Source organism: Mastigoproctus giganteus, chromosome 4, assembly GCF_048544385.1.
Source record: "Mastigoproctus giganteus isolate SK-2022 chromosome 4, ASM4854438v1, whole genome shotgun sequence".
NCBI classification, from domain to species: Eukaryota; Metazoa; Arthropoda; class Arachnida; order Uropygi; family Thelyphonidae; genus Mastigoproctus; species Mastigoproctus giganteus.
The window spans coordinates 12534473-12553627 of NC_143578.1; the positions used below are offsets into that span (position 1 = coordinate 12534473).

The 19155-nt window shown below is 35.3% G+C and overlaps 1 protein-coding gene across 1 annotated transcript; it reads left to right on the forward strand.

The window, feature by feature from the left end:
• The first annotated feature begins 1561 nt into the window (after window positions 1-1561).
• Window positions 1562-18273, forward strand: mge (translocase of outer mitochondrial membrane 22 homolog mge). The gene is made up of 3 exons (XM_090371365.1): window positions 1562-1854; window positions 16685-16927; window positions 18011-18273. Exons 1-3 carry the CDS (start codon window positions 1723-1725, stop codon window positions 18116-18118), a joined length of 483 nt encoding a protein of 160 aa, XP_090227491.1. The 5' UTR covers window positions 1562-1722; the 3' UTR covers window positions 18119-18273.
• Window positions 18274-19155: the final 882 nt, after the last annotated feature.

The window sequence follows — 19155 nt, forward strand, 5'->3', positions numbered from 1 at the left end:
TTTTTGAAAGTTTATTTTATTGACATTCTGTAAATTTTTAAAATGGTTGTTACAAGATCCTCCTTGACCTCTTGAACAGAAGGTACCATTACTCATATGGAAACAGCCGATGGCGATTTCTGGGGGCGTCATGATTTTATCCTATGCAGAACCTGAGGCATGTATTCCAAGGTCGGTCTAGAATCTCATCTGGCGATTCTTTTCTTTGTCACCGTTGTAAGGAGTGTACCGATTTTACGTTAAAATTTGGTGCATTGCTAGAACAATTTGAGTCACTGAAAAACGGATGCTTGAGCTCGAGAATAATGTAACTGGGGACCTAGTGATGCATTCCCGATTCGAGTCCCAGAAAGAATAACCAAGTGCAAACTACTCTGGTTCAAAAGAACTTAGTTCTATTACAAGACTCCATTGTCAGGGAACCGGGAAGTACTTTTTGTAATAATGATAGGTGGACTAGAACCAGGGTATGTCTGCCGGGACAACTATTAAGGATGTCATCAACAGACTGTCAGATTTTAAGAGGGGAGGATAAAGAGAATATTATTATTCATGTGGGGACGAATGATATTAAGCATACACGATATGACGATTCGTTAGACAAACATATGACCATGCTGAAGAAATGCCGCGAGTTATGTCACAATCTCTGTGTCTGCAATTCTGCCCAGGCATGATAGGAGGGATTATATGCTGAAAGCTTGTGGATTAACTCAAGACTTGAAAGACTCTGCAAGGCTTTAGGGGGAAAATTTCTATCAGCTTGGGCGGCACTTGTAGGAAGAAGGAATCTGGTTTGTAGAGATGAGATACATTTAAACAAAGGTGGTGCAAGGGTTTTTGCCAGTTTTATTGAGGATACTTTAAAAGTTCCGGGAAACTGCTGGTTTGAGGTGACAAGGGTAATATAGACGCATGTTTATCTAATTATATTGGTCAAAGTAACTCTTGCATATACCTTAAGAGTTCTTGTTTGTTACCGCAACAGATCATATTAGCAAGATGGAATGAAAGCATCCAGCTCCTCTTAAAGCTCTCATAAACGTTTATCAGATCGCCGAGATGGTGTCTAATTTCTTTGCACTCTGCACTGAATACATACAAAAAGATCCCCCTTGTATTAGTTTAGTTGTCTGCTTCGAAAAAACAACCTAATGGTCGTTGTTTCTTGAGGAAAATCTGAAGAATCTTTATTTTATTCACCATTTCCACTTTTTTACTTATTTATTATTTTATTTATTTATTTTTTTTGTTCGACCTGGTGTTTTATTTGTCACTGCAAGAAATGAGAGACGAGGCACGATTGGTTTTGCATTGTTCCTAATATAAATTTTTTCCGCATTTTTCAAAGTTAGCCAATTTCTGGCCTTAATCATGATGATATTTGATTTAAAAATATGCTGTTTTGCCTTCAAAATTCTTAAACCGGACCGCAATCGTTTTGATAAAAATGTGAATTTTCTTATTTTATTTTGCGGATTTAATATTATGAATTTTTCAACATTTTCTGTTTTGTATTAGAGGGCGCTATGATATACTTTCCTCTCATGTGTGATCTGCTTAGAACAAGTGATAGTGAGCTTTTACACGAGATGATGTCTTTTAACATATTTTTATGTAGTGATTCCTAAACGTCCACATTTACTTTTTTTTTGTGTTTTTTATATTCTCAACGTCAATATTGTTAAGTCTTCATTCAGATCATCAGCCTGTAATTCAGAAATGCAAGTAGAAGGAGATTTTGTTGAATTAAATGGTGGCATGGAAGATATTTTGGCGCCCCTTGCAGTTTCCCCATCAGAAAAAGGGGATAGCGAACTGCTCGAAAAGAGTGTAGAAGAACAAGAAGACGATGTGAGTTTGTTCTTATTTATTTATGTTATTGTTTTGTGCGGGTTCAGTAACGTAGCCAAGCTATGGAACGGAGACATCTCAAAATCTGTTACCCCTTTTAAAAATGCCTTATTTTCGGTCATTATATTTAAAAAATCATTTGGAAAGCCAGCAAAAAATATGAGAAAAGTATTGCTTATGTATTTTTTTATTAGCTTGATAATATGCAGATTGCTGTAATATTTAAAAGAAACTATACAGTTTATGAGGAATTCTCGAAACCTACCTCCATCGACTTTTTTTTTTTTTTTTTTTTTTTATTTAAATCCCAAACACGAGATGTATTAGAATCTATAGTACTTAGTACCGTGCATGGATTGGAGGTTGAGAAGACGAAAGAAGGTATTTGTTGACATTAGACGTGAACTTCTGTAGACTGTAATTATCAGGAAATATGTATGAAGGAAGGTTGTTGTTCCAGAAAACAGCAGTTGAATGAATAAACGAGGACGATGAAAAGTTGGTTCTGTGAGTTTGAAGTTGGACAGTAAATGGATGTTGGCTTGGTGGCGGCGCGTGTTAGGACTGTTTTGAAAGGGAGAGCGGAAATTATAGAAGCCAATTCAGAAGAACAGTGCGTGTGGAAGTATCTGTAGAAAAGGTACGCAGCAGAAACAGTACGTCTATGACAGTGTAGAGACTGTTAGAGATGAGTCATTAATTAACCTAACTGCCCTTTTCTGAATGGAATCTAGAAGCCTGAGAAAGGTTTTGGTGGGCACCGCCCCAGATGTGGGAACAATATTCCATGCTAGGGCGGATTTGCAATTTGCACAAAGTGAACAGATGTTTGGAAGAAAAGTAACGGTGAGAGCAAAATAAAAAACCAAGTTTTTTAGATACAGAGGAAGCAATATTTGTAATGTGCTTGTGCCAAGAGAGATTAGAAGTCAGGATAATCCCCAAAAGAGATATATCATTTTGCCTAGAAATTGGATGTCACCAAAGGTAAGCATAGGAGCAGAAGAATCCTTTCTACAAAATATAAGACAGCACTGAGTTTTAGAATAATTGAACTCAACTAAGTTGTCTTTGCTCCACTGGAGAATGGCATTTTAGGAATTGGTAGCCGATATTTGAGAAGGTGAGGTTTCTGAAACTGGAAAGTGGAATGCAATGTGCTATCATCAGCAAAACTATGGATAGGATTTGTGGTCAATGGAAGAAGGTCATTAATATACAAGAGGAAAAGAGTGGGGGGAAGAACTGAACCTTGGGGTTCAGTTCTTCTTTACCAACATTAGTGGAGATGTTAGAAGATAGAGAGCCATCTAACATCACTCTCAGTGAGCGTTGAGAGAGTAAACTGGATAACCAGTTACAAAAACAGTTGGCAAACAATAAAATGGAAGCTTGTTTAGAAGACCTTTATGCCAAACAGGATTGAAAGCCTTTAAAATGTCAAGAGCAACTGCTTATGTTTCACTGAACTCTTCCATTGAATTTGTCCATAAATGGGTAACATAAGTGGGTTGACACTGACGAAATCCATACTGGCGATCGTTGATCAGATGGAAAGTTTCTAGATAGTTTTAAGAATTGGAGGTTAATTTATTTCTCCATTACTTTAGAAAGAGTAGAAGTAATTGCAATTGGACAATAATTGGATGGGAGGGATTTGTCACCCTTTTTTGGAACTGGCTGGATATGAGCAAATTTCCAAGCAGAAGAAAAAACACCTTTGGAATAAGAAAGTGAAAAAAAAAAAAAAAAAAAAGTGGCAAAAAACAGGAGTAAGTTCAGGTATGCAGGTTTTGAGAACAAATGGAGAAATACCATTGGGACCTGGAGCTTTCTTATCAGCAGGTCAAAACCCTTTTTACGGAAGACCACAGGAGGCATTGAATGGGTCATGCTGGGAATAGTGGGAGGTGTTTTACCAAGATCCTTAATATATGAGTTGGAAGAAAAATGGGATGCTGACAGGTCAGCTTTATCCTTGGCTGAAGTGACAGTAGAACTGTCTGGTTTTGACAGAGGTGGGAGCAGAGATGGGCAAAATTTGTGGCCAATAGCTTTGGCAAGAAGCAAGTTTTCTACTCTTAGCCTGTTCAATTTTATGTAATTTTATTGAAGCTGAATATTATATAGCGCATTAGAAGCTATTTCTTTTTAATAAGAAATATTCCATTTATGATTTATTTATTTACTTAGAAACATTTTATACTTTGGGTTACCCACTTGATATAAGGGGTGTTGGTAACTTTTTCAGTACCACAGCTCAGTTAACAGTTATAAATAATGTTTAAATAATTTAAGAACAAGGGCTTGGCACATAATTGAAAATGTTAATAGAGAACTGTAAAATGTTAATGTACACCAGTTAGCAGAAGCTTCATATTTGTATGTTGCCTGGAACAAATTAAGTTAGCTACGAAATGTTTCATTCTTATATTGCAAAACAAGTCACCATGATTTTCCACATTCTGTATTTGTGCTTCAAATAAACAATGCTCTTCTCTAAGAAGTATGTTCTGCTTATTTGAAATGCAGTTGAGACTGCAGTCCTGACGACTAAACGTAAAATTACGTGTCTTACCTTTGCTGATGGCAGGGAGGAGTGGTGCCAACAGTGATAGGCAAAAACAAACCAAACCCCACATGCTGCTTTCTTCTCCACTAATGGAAAGTAATGGGATGGGCTATGAAAAAAAAAAAAAAAAAAAAAAACCACCGAACAGCAGTAATCATAAAATGACCTGAAATAAAAGCAACAGCTAACTCTTTGGCACTGAAAATTTTAATAATCTATCATTATGATTTTTTTTTTTTTTTCCAGGGCTGCTGCCTTCAAGACCCCCACTAGGAAAAGGGGGGGAAAATTCTCAAACCCCAGAAAACCTGTGATTTCTGAACAATAGAAATCACAAAATGACCTGAAATAAACCTTACTTTTCAGCACCAGAAAACCTGTGATTAATTTTAACGTAAAAATAATTTAAAAAAGGAAATAAAAAGAAACTTACCTATTCATCTTTCCTGCTTGGAGGATAAGCAGCGATGACGGCCTTGAATATCTTTCAACTAACAAACTATTGAAACAAACAAACACGAACAAAAGAGAACAAATAGTCACCTGGTAAAAAAGGTGAACAATAAATACATTATACATACAGTGACAAATTAGGTGGTAGATAACCCTCGTCAACTGGTGCAATACTACCACTTTGCTAATTGGAGGCTTGAAGTGGTGGAACCCATGTTTAGTCTCCAGAGCTAAGTTCCAGTCAACCCTTCCCCATCTCTTCCATCATGCAGTATGACTGATGACTTTTGAGGTTATGATGGACATTGTGGCGAGATCCAATCTTTCTTACATTTCGAAGGTACAGCTCTAAAATGGTGTTCACAGGCTGGCTGCTATTTAGTACACTGGACCGAACCTACTCGTAACTCTCTAGGAGGTTTGCGGATCAGCTAGTATATAATCTTGCTACCGCTACTCTGCCAGATAGTGACTTGCGGGAAGGGGTCCAAGTAGTTTGTATGTGAGGAGCATTGTCGGGCCATGTTACGTCAAGGATCTGGGTATATTCTTACCATGTGTATGCCATATCCAAAAATTTTATTACTTCATACAGCCTGTCCACCCACATTTAATTTTTTCTTACTATTGAATACACCATGAATTGTCAAACTAATAGAGCAAGCTTATCTGCGAAAAGATCTAAACCTCCCAAACACTTCCTAGTTCATTTCACAAATATACATGGTCTCAGTTCTAATCTCAATGATGTCCATTTCCACTTGCAGTCTGGTGAACCCCATGTACTTTCTCTGACAAGTCTCAGTTATCGGTTGATTCAACTACTGCTCATCTCAGTTGCCCAAATTATTCACTGTATGATTCCTTTTGGCTCAAAGGTGGTTCTTGTGCATATGTCCGTTTTGATATTCCCTGTCAGAGACTGGAGATACATTAAATCATTTGGAAAAATTCTTAATTAGCATTGTTAGGTAGGTGGCAGTGATAGCCCTAAATTGTAAAATGTCCATATTATAACAAAATCAGAAAAGCATGGGAACATTTCAGTATTATTATGCTCAAATTCAATTTTTCAAAGATTAAGCTTCCCTCTGAAAGTTTCTATTTTACTATTTTATCACTCAGTATTAATATATTTGTTTCCTGTTCTTGAAGACTTAAATTTAAATCATTTTTTAAGTTTTTCAAATATATCAGCAAGGGAACTAAGTTTTCCAAGCCATTTTTGATTTGTAAACAGTTGAGCAAGGTTCTGATTCTTTACCACTGAACAACCACCCAACTTTTGTATATAAAAGAAGTGTTTTCAAAAATCTTCTCACCCGTCATTCTTCCTTCCAAAGCTTTGCAAAACAGAAAATATCTTCCTCGTAGCAGTATCTCACATATGCAGTAAGTTAAGTAAGGTTTTAAATATCTGTGATTTCATCTAACTGTATTGCAAAAATTGGACTTTCTTTCAATCGATTTAATAAATTAGATTTTATGTTGTTCGCAATAACTGTCTCTGGATAGAGAAATGGTATTTAAATTATTGCTGTACTTTTCTCCATGCATAATTGAAATAATTTTTATTGCAGCAGGGAGATTATTTTTATTTCAGAATTTTTATTTCAGCAATAGTATGTGATTTCAAATTTTTTCCTATTAAATATGAAACTTCCAATGATGCTCTTAAAGCTTTACAAGGAACTCCAGTGTTTCTTCATGAAATATTTCAGACCTTGTATGGAGTCGGCATGTCTTTTGAACAAGGATTCAGTTTTTTTCATTATCTTTGGATGTTTCATATGTAAGTGTCTTTTTAATTTAATAGGTTTCGTGCTTTTGTTAGCCAGTTTTTCATAATATTACACAAGCAGGATGTTGCTCATCATCATGAACAACACTATAAGTAAAGCACTATAAGTTTCATAAATTCTTCTTGATATTTTCTATTCTTTTTCATTCTTTTTGATTTGGAATATAATGGCTTTCTACCAGAAATTGGTAGTTCCACTACATTTGAAATAACGTTAGTGTCCAAATCAAATTTTCACATGATACATTTCTTACCCTTTCAGGTGTATCTGTAGCAACATTATTGTTGTAACACGATTGTTTTGTTCTGATTACCCAATTGTCCATGGTAAAATATATAAAAATGTATATTTTTTTCTTCTTAAAAATAATAAAAACCATGATATAAAAAGTAGCAGAAGAATGAAAACACATCCAAGTTGACATGAAAGCACTGAATTACGAAGCAGAATAAAGTGTGCGTGCAACAGACTTGCTATTTACTGCCACAGCATATTCGCATCTCTTGCCTTTAGGCAATTCCAGAAATTTTTCCCGTAGGAAGCACGAATTAAGAGTTGGGTGGATTACAGTTCAGCAATTGAGTAGTATTGAGAAGTATTAATACATACTGAGAAGTCACACTAGTCAGCTGCTTTTTGTGTGTCCATAGCCATTGAGCAAATTAAGCCGTTTTATCCACAAGGACAATAAGTAAGAAAGCCACCTGCATCACACGTGAAACCACCCTAAAAATAGTGGCAATAGGGTTCATTCGTATCTCAGACTTCGTTCGAGTTGTTAGGTACTCTACACCTATAGTACTGAAAAAGTAATTTTAACAACAAGCTTTTTGGCTTTCATGTACAAAAAACTAATTTTATTTAAAAATTGCCACAACCCCTTTAATTTATCCTGCGACCCCTCCAGGGGTTGTGCCCCATAGTTTGCGCACCACTGGGTTAAATGACAGAACCAAAATTAGCTAGAAGTTTCTGCTGCTCTGAGTGGGCTGTTGTTTCCAGTGAGGTCCGGTAGAGTTCAATACCAAATCCCACGTTCATAATATGATCACTGAAAGGCACTGTTTGCATGTGCAATAAAGATAACTGGAAAAGGAATCACTTCTCTGCATTGGTTAGAAAATATTTATTAAACTGGATTGTAGATAAATAACATTTAAGATTTTGCAGTATCATCTTTACCAACCATTCTTTGTGGATTTTCTTCAGTGGATTAAAGCAAAAAATGTTTATTATTGGTATTAGTATTGATACAAGGAAGCAAAGATTATACTCTTCTGATATGAGTGTTAAAGGAAATAACTGAATCATCATAAATTACACAATAAAATAGTGGGTGAAAAGAGGAGTAGATGATGTAACATCCACCACACAAATGAGAATAGACAGTTTCATCTTAGACACCTATATATCCTCTCCTCCAACCATATGCATAAGAGGAGAGAGTTTTGAACAATCTAGCATAGTCCAAAGAACGTGTTAAATAGGAACAGCAGTGAGAGTAACCCATTCTGACCTGCCTTTATCCCCCATCCCTTGTGAATATTTAGGAAAGTATTGCCACAACTGCCTCTTGGCCAGACTTGCCAACACATTTTTGGTCTCAGTCAAAATCAACTCCCTACACTTATCAGCACTGAACCACACCCTCAAAAAATCTGATCCAGAATAAAGAGCAATGTTCATGTCTCCAATTTCAAGTCTACAGCAATGAGCTGTAATAAAAAGGCCTTTGTGCATGTAAGGCAAATTTCAGCACATCTATTCTACAACTGTCTTTCCTCAATTTGAATTTATGCCCCATCAGCATTGAGCTTGCTCAAACCATTCAACGCTTTATACACTGCAGTCAGATCACCTTGCAGGTGCCTAGTCTCCAGATGCTGCAATTTACAGAGCTTGAGCCTTTCTTGGTAGCAGTAACCCTTTGTTCCACTAGCTAAACTTGTTGCCCTTCTCTGTGCTCATTTTAGCAACTACATCCTTACTAAAATGAGGCCTAAAGACCTGTACGCGGTAATCAGGGTGTGGCCTGACCATTGCCTTATACAAAGGTATAATCACCTTCTTGTCTCTGCTAGCAAAATTCCTGTATATCATTGACAAAACTCCATGACCTGCTCTGGCAGCCTGTCTGCACTGCTCAGAGAATTTCATATCCGACTGCACAATTACCCTCAGGTCTTTTTCATTCTCCACTTCCTGAGTGTAGTACCACACAGTTGGTACATTTCTCTTCAGTTACTGCTACCCTTATGCAGTACTTTGCATTTCAGCTGCCACTTCTCGGCCCAGCTGCCTAACTTTTCTAGATCCTGTTGCAGTAGTATACTGTCTTTACTGTCATTAACAACCCTGCCAACCTTTGTATCATCTGCAAACTTGGACTTTAAGCATGATATACCTTCATCGATATCATTGATAAATTCAGAAAACAACAATGGGCCCAGCACTGGACCCTGGGGAACTCTATTAATACATTAGTCCATGTAGAGCAGTGTCCATTTATTACCACGCTCTGCCATCTCCCACTCAACCATTCCTTTATCCATTGCAGCAACTTGTCCTTAATGCCATACCACTCCAATTTGTACAGTAGTCTTCCATGTGCAACAGTATCAAAAGCTTTCCTGAAATCCAAGTCTATGATATCAAAATTATTTTTTGCATCCAGGTCCATTGTGACTACATCATAGTATCTAATCAAATAAGACTTCCCCTTAACAAACCCATGCTATGTCTGAACTATTACTGCTGTCTTGTCTAGCTGATCTTGCATCACTTCTTTAACCAGTGACTCCATTATTTTCCCTGTAACAAAAGTTAAATTAACAGGTCTATAATTATTTGTGTCACCCTGTGAACCTCCTTTGTGAATTGGAGATACATTTGCCCATCTTCAGTCCATGGGGACCTCCCCTGAATCTAAGGATGTTCTGATAAATGTGGCTAAGGGTTTGCTTACTTCCCTTGCTGCCTCTTTCAATATAACTGGATAGATTCCACCTGCCCCGGGTGCCTTTTTTTATGTTTAACTAAAACAATTTCTCCTCCACTTTACTCTCTGTTATTACAAAATAATTTAGCTCCCTGTTAGAGTTTAGTAAACTTCTGTCCTCTCCCTCCTTACAGAATTCTTCATGTGTGAATGTAGATGCAAAATACTCATTCAGTTTGTCCGCTGTCTGAGTAGGATCATCAACAGTCGAATCACCACCATCAAGTGGACCAATCTGATTCATCCCCTTCCTTCTAGAGTTTACATAATTAAAGTCTTTGTTGTTTTTCTTTGTATCATTTGCCAAGCATTTCTCATAATCAGCCTTCGCTTGCCTAACCTCCTTTGTGACTTGATTAGAGACTAGCTTATAGCTGCCATAGGATTCCATAGAATAGATGTGTGGAAATTTGCCTTTAGCCAATAGATGGTTAATTGCTGGAACAAACTTCCATCTGTCATTGTGTAAGTTGATAGGTTAAATAAATTTAAGGAGGAACTGGATAAACATTTAGAGGGAATTGTTTGTACATTTTTTTTTTTTTTTGGCTGATGCTGCATAAGCTCATACACTTGCTTTCTTGCATCACATGCTACTACTATTACTACCTGCTAATTTATATGCATCCCACGCATTTTTCTTCTTTGCCACTAGCCTCATAAGTTCATCTGACATCTATTTAGGCCTAAATCTTGAACAGTAATCCTTAGTTGGTATGAAAAGCCTAGTAGCTTCCAAGATTAATTCCTTGAAGGCCTCCTATTTAGAATTCACTGTTTTTAACATAATCAGTTTATCCCACTCTATAGAATTCAAAAACTGCCTAAGACCACTGTAGTCACCTTTATGAAAACAAAAAACCCTTCCCTTTACCCTTGATGGTAGTAGTTACATCTTTCTAAGTAAATTCCACGTCAGTAGACTGTGATCACTGTCACCTAGTGGTTCCTTTATCTGCAAATTCCTAATGCATGCATCATCTCTGTTGATAATCAGATCAAGTGTATTATCCCCTCTGGTTGCCCCTCGGACATGTTGCTTGCTGTAGAAAACAATCCTCCAATAAATCCAAAAAAGTCTTGCTAGCGCGTGAGTGACCAACTACAAGTTCCAGTAAATATCTGGAAAGTTAAAATCCCCCATTACAAGACATTCTGATTTACTGGCCCACTCTATTTCTCTGCACAATTGTTCGTTGAGTTTGTTAGTTATCTGACCAGGATCATCAACAGTCGAACCACCAACATCAAGTGGACCAATCAAATTCATCCCCTTCCTTCTAGACTTTACATAAGAAGTCTTTTTTGTTTTTCTTTGCATCCTTTGCCAAGCATTTCTCATAATCAGTCTTCGCATGCCTAACCTCCTTTGTGACTTGATTACAGACTGGCTTATATCTGCCATAGGCTTCTGTGTCACCTGATAATTTATATGCATCCCACACATTTCTTCTCTGCCACGAGCCTCATTAGTTTATAAAACTGTCTGAGACTACTGTAGTCACATTTACGAAAACAAAAACCCTTCCCATTACCCTTGATGTTAGTTATATCTTTAAGTAAATCACACATCAGTACATTTTGATTACTGTCACTTAGTGGTTCCTTTATCTGAAAATTCTTAATGCACGAATAATCACTGCTGATAATCGGATCAAGAGTATTACTCCTTGCACACTATGGCCACAGATGCTGATGCACCTAAAATATCACCAAACAAATGGTATTACTTCCTCTGGTTGCCCCTTGAACATGTTGCTGTAGAAAACAATCCTCCAATAAATCCACAAGAGTCTTGCTAGCATGCGAGTGACAAACCCACAAGTTCAAGCCAGTATCTAGAAAGTTAAAATCCCCCATTACAAGGCATTCTGATTTACTGGCCCACTTTATTTCTTGTGTTCCAAAAAAATTAAAACATTTTATTCTTAAAATCGCATTGAATTACAAATGAGGATCACTAAACATAGTTTGCAGCCCCAGTGGTAGACAAAAGGTTGAGGTCTATCTCAGCAAATGTATACTTCACCCTTTGTTCCATCTGAACCATCTAACACTGCCTTGATAGCATCAGCAATTATTCTTGCATCACTTCTATTCAACTGTATTCTATTTTCTGTAAAAAACAGTTTTTCTATTAACAAGGGCACAAAATATTCCACACTGAGCATTGCACAATCTCTCCCAAGTCATTGATTGACAAAGCTGTCATAATGAATTCCCTCCTATTATGCCTTTGCAAAATTTGAGACACTTCGAAGTTCAGCTCCAATTTTTGACCTTTTCTTAACATCACTTTGAATTAAATAGTCTCAGATCATTCATGCTTAATCATTTACTTGCATCTGCAACAGTATTTAATAGATAATTCATTTAAAAAGATAAAAGAATTTTTCTACCATTTCCCTAGTAGACATATGCTGTTCCTATTCTGCCTGTCCTTATTGCATAAAATATTGCCCATTTCTCTCAGCAGAGTCGCCAAAAATAGCTACTTTCTGTAAGACTAGCTTATGATGATCCCACTATGTTGCCAGATGCAGTGAGTTGTGCGTCTGAGTACTTGATGAGTTCCTTAATTTAATTCCTATGAGTGAAATGATTGTTTTCTTCAATCACTCAAATTCATCCATCAGAATGCTAAATTTCTTAATTTCATTGTTCTTCCACCTAATGCATACAAAGGCATCTCCTGTGGCATTATGTCCAGGAACAGTCAACTCTGCATGTATGCAATATAAAGTGCAAATAAAGACATTCACAGTACAAGCATACCTCGGTTAACGTTACCTCTGATAACGAAGCTTCAATATAACGAAGTCCGCAATTTCAAGCCCCATTTAACATAAAAAAAAATATTCCAGTTTAATCACCTGAAATCTAAACAAACTGACGAAATTACGGAAACCTTTTGGGCTTCTCGTGGTTGGTTCGAGAAATTTAAAAAACGGGCCAGGGTTCATAGTGTAAAATTAACAGGAGAAGCCGCAAATAAGTTTTCAGAAAAACTAAAGGAAATAATTGAACGTGAAAATTTTCCACCAAATTTGGTGTTCAGTGTTGACGAAAGCGGTATGTTCTGGAAACGGCTACCAACAAAAAGTTTCATTTCTATTGAAGAAAAACCAGCTGCTGGGTTCAAAGCAGCCAAAGACCGTTTAATGTTACTCTTTCGATCAAATGCCTCTGGCGATTATAAATTAAAATTGTTATTAGTTTACCATTCAGAAAATTCGAGGGCGTTAAAAGGTAACATAAAAATGAATTTATCTGTAATATGGAAAGCAAATAGAAAAGCGTGGGTTACCAAGGAGTTATTTACTGATTGGTTTGTTAACCACTTTTGTCCTGAAGTAAAACGGTATTGTCAAAAAAACAACTTTGAAGAAAAAGCTCTTTTGTTGTTAGACAATGCTCCGGGACATCCTACTGATCTTAACACGTTGGACACATGCATTCCTGTCAAAGTTGTGTTTCTTCCAGCAAACACAACTTCCCTGATTCAACCATTGGATCAGGGAGTGATAGCATCATTTAAAGCTTATTATCTGCGTCGAACATTAAGCAATTTAACTGAACTAGAGGATAAAGAGGATATGACAGTTAAAACTTTTTGGAAAAACTACACCATTAAAAAGGCAATTGAAAACATTGATAGTTCTTGGAAAGAAGTCACTAAGAAATGCTTAAATGGAGTTTGGCGCAAAATATGGCCAGAAGTTGTACTAGAAGAAGAAAATAGCATCCAAGAAATTAGAAATGAAGTTATCCAGATGGCTCAATCAATAGGTTTCGAAAATGTCGATGAAGAGGATGTTAGAAATTTATTGAATGCAGAAGATGATGGTTTTTCAGTGGAAGATTTAGAAAACCTTGTTAGCAACGAAGACAAAGATAATGAAGACGAAGTTAAAGAAGTTCCTGCCGAAAAAGTGTTAACAAACAAAGATTTAAAAAGCTGCTTAAATGACATTGAAAACGTTTAAATTTTTTTAGTGAAAATGATCCTGATTTAGGAAGAAGTTTTATTGTTAAGCGATCAGTGTTAAATGCAATAACTCCGTATAGGCAATTGTTAAATGAAAGAGAAAAAAAGCATAAGCAATCAACTTTAGACTCATATTTTAAAATGTGATTTCACTTTGTATGTAAGTTGAATGTTTATTTAATAAAACTTTTCTTTGTTCGAAAAAAAAGCTTTTCATTTTCTTTATGTAGGAACGTATCCCTATTCTGGCCATAGTATTTTTACCTCTGAAAACGAAGTTTCGCTTAACGAAGTAATTTCTTGGAACGCATCCTATTCGTTATTCGAGGTATGCCTGTACTGCCTTTGTCTATTCTCCCGATATTCAGAGGTCAGCTGGATAATTATCTACAGGAGAGGGAAAACACATAGCTTGTCTATTTCCTTTTCTCTTATTCTTTTTTTTTTATTTATTATTATTATTTTATTTATTTTTTATTGTTTTATTTTATTATTTGTTTTTGGCTTGTGCAGCATAAGCCATAGTCTTCCTTGCACCATGTGGACATTGATAATACTAATACTAATTGGAGGATTTTATAGTCCAATTAATGTGGTAACAGGTGTAGTATAGCTGTCATAGCTGAGTAGTCAGGTGTCAGGGTATAACTTGAGTGACCATGGTTCAAGCTCATGTGACTACTAAATGTGGAGTTCTTCTGTTCTCTTTATCTTATGTGAACAACTCTGACCTTGTGGTCATGCAAGAGTATAACAATTTTTTTTTTATAACTTTGTTAGAGATGACCTTATAATTAAAAATGTTCTTTTGGGAAATGAACTGCATTCAACAATAATTTGTTGATCAGTACCAACAAAACCAAGTTCATCAAAACCAACTTACTAGCATACTATATCTCTTCTAATTATTGTATCAGTGATCTTTATAAACTACCTCCTGTGATATCCAATACACTCCACTCAGCACTTCCTATAGTCTTTTGACAGAAGAATGTTAGAATTCTGAACCATCTTGTTGCTAAGAAAGCTCAACTTCCTGTTTTGTATTGCCTTTGCACACTGTCTTATTTCACTGGTGCTTTCCCTTCTGCCAACTCTTAAGCATCTTGAAACCTTCCAACTGATCAATGAACAACAATATGGATTCTGTCAGTTGATACATTAATGATATTTTCGCTTATGTTTGATCTTTCAACAGATTGGGAAAATTTGGGGAAACTAGCAGTTGCCCTTGACATTTCTAATGCTTCTCATGTTTGGCATAAAGGTCTCCCATCTTATGGCCTGCAGTTGTTTTTTTGCAATTGCGTTTCCAGTTTTCTCTCTGAACAGTTCCTATCTACCATCAGCCACAGCAACTGTTCAGAGAGAAAACTGGAAACTCAATTGCAAAAAAACAACTGTTTAGCAACTAATGCTGAACTCAGTTCCTATTTAATTCATGCAAAAAGGTCTACTGCTCCTATGCTTATGTCTTGGCATAAGAATATTCTATATTAAAAAAAAAAAAAAGCGTTTTCTTTTCTTTTTCATTCTTGGCATTACTTTTCATTTAGCGAGCTACTTGCTGTATATAATTTCAAATCCACCGTACCATGGAATATCATTTCCACATCTTGGGTGGTGTCCCTAGAACCTTTCTCAAGCATCTTGACTTGATTCAAAAGAAGGAGTTGGCTTAATTAATGATCCATTTCTTACAAGTCTCACTACTTACTGTTTTAGGGTTCAGTTTCTGCCATGTGCCTTTTCTATAGATACTTCGATGTTCATTTGTTCTGAATTGTCAAGTGCAATTCCCCTAGTCTCTTCTATACCAGTTCAAAGATGTGCTACAAATAGTCAGCATCTGTTTTCTGTCAAACTATTCCAAAATTCACAGAGCCAATGTTTCCTCTTCCTCAGTGATTGCCTATACTTCTGTTTTCTGAAACAACCTTCCCATGTATCTCCCAAAACTATAATCCTCAGAAATTCAAGTCTAAAATCAGTATGTTTTGTCTTTTCAGCTTCCAACTTATATGTATCGTATTAAGTGTTATAGGTTCTAATACCTATAACACTTAATAAAAACTCCCAACACTCTTGTTTTGGGGGTTTTCATTAAAAAAAAAAAAAACTGTGAAGCTTTTCTAGTGACTATTTGTGGCTTCTCAAAATCTGTGCAGGTCTGTCAAATTTTAAAAATTTTAACCCCCAGTAGGCCAATGCATGTATTCAGTTTTGAAACATGGTTGTGGAATTGATGTAGATTTCTACCTCATATTCTATCTCCCTCTCCCTACAGTACCCAATTCCCTAAACACCTGTTTATGGAATTGGGTACTGTAGAATTTTATTTATGTATAATAAATAAAAATTTTTTTAACTTTTTTTTTTAAATGTTTAAAATAATTTTGCACTGATATTTGAATCTGTGCCTTCATAAACATCACAATGACTGTGAAAGATTTTTGCTTTTGTCTCTTACTCACTCATTCATTGTCTCTTACAACTTACAAGGCAAATTTTTTTTTTTTTTTTTTTGTAATAGAATTATTACAAACAAATGAGCTGTTATATAAATATTTCTAAACAGTATAGCAGAAATGTTTGGTTGATAGCAAGAAATTTTCAATGTACAATTCTTTTGATAATGAAAAGAAATGCATAGCCTAAAACGAATGTTATACTACATTTTAAGATGAAAAAAATAAAATAAAAAAAATATATATATAGTTATTATAGTAAAAGCACAATAAGTACTATACAGATGCTGAACATGTATATGAACACAACAGTATACAGCTTGCAGTAGGCCATAAGGCCAAAATAACTTATAAAAATAAAATAGCCCATGCAGTCATACATGGCCAAACCCTGGAAGTAAACATATAATTAGTAATGTACAATCTGTTTTTGATGGCATTAATCTGATCTTGCTAATAACTTTATATTCATCTGTATTGTTTATATATATATATATATTACTATATTACTTCATTTTTCTAAAATGGTTTGTCTTTCACTATTAACAGGATGACTTGGATGAAACTCTTGCAGAACGACTGTGGGGTCTTACTGAAATGTTTCCTGAAACCATTCGAAATGGTGCTCATACTCTAGTTTCGGGTTCACTGATAAGCTTGAAGCATCTGTACAGTTTTAGTTGCTCTGCATTGTGGATATTTTTTTCCTCATCTGCTATTCTAATGGCTCCAGTTATTTTTGAAATGGAAAGAATGCAATTGGATGAAATGCAGAAACAGCAGCAACGGCAGGTGAGTATGAAAGTGTTAATTACTGGTGTTTGAATGATACGAGATGGCACGTGCCTCTTTGCTAGATATGCAAAGATTTGACACTACCTTCCTGAAATGTTTTCTGCATTGACAAGGGATGGTTGGTGAATAATGGAAATAGGTAATTATTATTAATTAATAATAACACTGAAGTTTTGTATAACCTAAAAAAAATAATATGGTCGAGATTAATATGTACATTACTGTATTATTATTTGTCCGGTTTGCTAAATCAAGGGTTTACTGTACATAAGTATGGCAGCAAGTACTGGGCAATTTTTTAGACGATTTATACATAAATGGATGACTTGTAAAACTTAGATCTTCTTATGTACTTTTGATAAAGTTAAAGATGGTTAGATGAATTTATAAGGGAAGGGATCAAAATTATATACTGGTTCTGTTAACGAACAGTTAGTTTTCTTTTGGTGGTGCTTATATTGTAATTCCTTGTTTTTGGCTGCTCATGTATCTATTAAGACTGCCAAAATACATTAACTTTTAAAGCAGTTGATGGCAGATCTGATATCAATTCAGTTTTCACTTTCTTAAAAAAGGATTCAGTGCTATGGCAGAATTCAATGCTAAATTTTACATAACACTATCTGGTTTTTAATAGCACCTGTTCTTTACTACCATTGTTTGGCACATAATGGCCCCTAACTGCTGTTGCTCTTTAAAACCTCCAGTAACAATAACAACCACATTTAAAGCAATGGTTTCCAAATTGTGAGCCCTGGTACTTTGGTATGCCATTACCTTCAAATCTACTTCAAAATTAGAAAAAAACAAAAAAAAAAAAAAAAAGTGTGCTGTGAATAGTCTTGAATGACTAAAGTTTGGGAACCACTGATTTAAAATATGCAAAAGGTGCTGTATTTATCTATAAAATGTGGGAATATACTCTATGGATGTCTTGGTTGTTAATTTTATTCCCTTCTAATATTTTGCTGTACTTGGGTATGCAAAAAAAAAAAAAAAAAAAAAAACTAAACAATAAATGAATAAAATCAAATGATTAAAATCTTAAATGTTTTATTTATTATTTTTTTTTTTTTTTAGATTCTTCTGGGACCAAGTGCTGCTCTTTCTGGAAGTGGATCTCATGGAATGCCCTCACCAATGGGCTTAGCTCCAGCACCTATAGCCCCTAGTCAGCGTACATCATAACATATTCATTAACAGGTTTCTGACAGCACTATATATAATGTGGATTGCTCTTTAGAGCAATACGTGTTAGCGGCAAATATAATTTTAATTTGAAAGATGTTATAAAATTGTTCGTTAGACATGTATAAAATATTAATAAAATTATCAAACTATGACTTTTTTTTAATATTATTGAATTCTTTTGAAATATGTAATTATTTGTGTACCGTGTGTATTTATATATATTTTTTATTTTTATCTCATTTATTTCTCATATGAAATACAGGCAGTTCCTGTTTTGAGTTCTTTTTCAAGTATCAACAAAATCGAAAATATAAACATTAATTGCAATAAATTGATGCTAAACATTGATAAATACGGTATTTCAAACCGCGTGCATAGCTGTACAATACAGTAGTGCTGTCTGTTCAGGCAGATGAGAGTCTCACTGGCTCACATAAATAAAGCAATGCCATGCTGCCATTACAAAGAGTGGTTGTATTGCTCTTAATTTTCGCTGTCATGTCTTATTTCATTGAAAACAAAATATGAGATCATAAGCAAACAGCAGTGGTCGTTAATATTGCTAACGAATTGCAGCTTGAGGTTTCTGCAATTGTGTCACTGATCTGCTTTAAGCACACAATGGTGAGGTCACAGATGAAGACCACCTTGAAATGGCAAAATGTGAAGAAGCTGAGGAAGAAGAAAAAGAATTAACAGCTGAAACTCATGTTCCTTTCTTCACTCGCAAGGGGCTTGAAGCTTTTCAACACAGAAAAAGCAACAGATTTTCAAATCAAGATTCAAATTTTAAGTGCACTAGAAAATTTGCAACATTTAAAAAATGCTTATGCATGCTATCATGAAATTTATAAAGAAAAGAGAAGACTGTCTTGGAAACAAACAAATCTTGAAGCATTTCTGATGAAGACGACTCCTTGTGCTACCAACAACGATGAGGAAGGATAAACATTCTTTAATATTTGTATGACATAATGTCTTTATTATTATAATTTGCTTGAATTTAAAGGCTGTTTTCATTTCTTTTAATAAAT

What these genes read in the sequence shown, in the direction of transcription:
- mge (XM_090371365.1), top strand. Translation starts at nt 1,723, where the DNA reads ATGCAAGTAGAAGGAGATTTTGTTGAATTAAATGGTGGCATGGAAGAT. An exon ending in TAGAAGAACAAGAAGACGAT is followed by an intron (nt 1,855 to 16,684) that starts GTGAGTTTGTTC and finishes CACTATTAACAG; the next exon opens with GATGACTTGGATGAAACTCT. An exon ending in AGAAACAGCAGCAACGGCAG is followed by an intron (nt 16,928 to 18,010) that starts GTGAGTATGAAA and finishes TTTTTTTTTTAG; the next exon opens with ATTCTTCTGGGACCAAGTGC.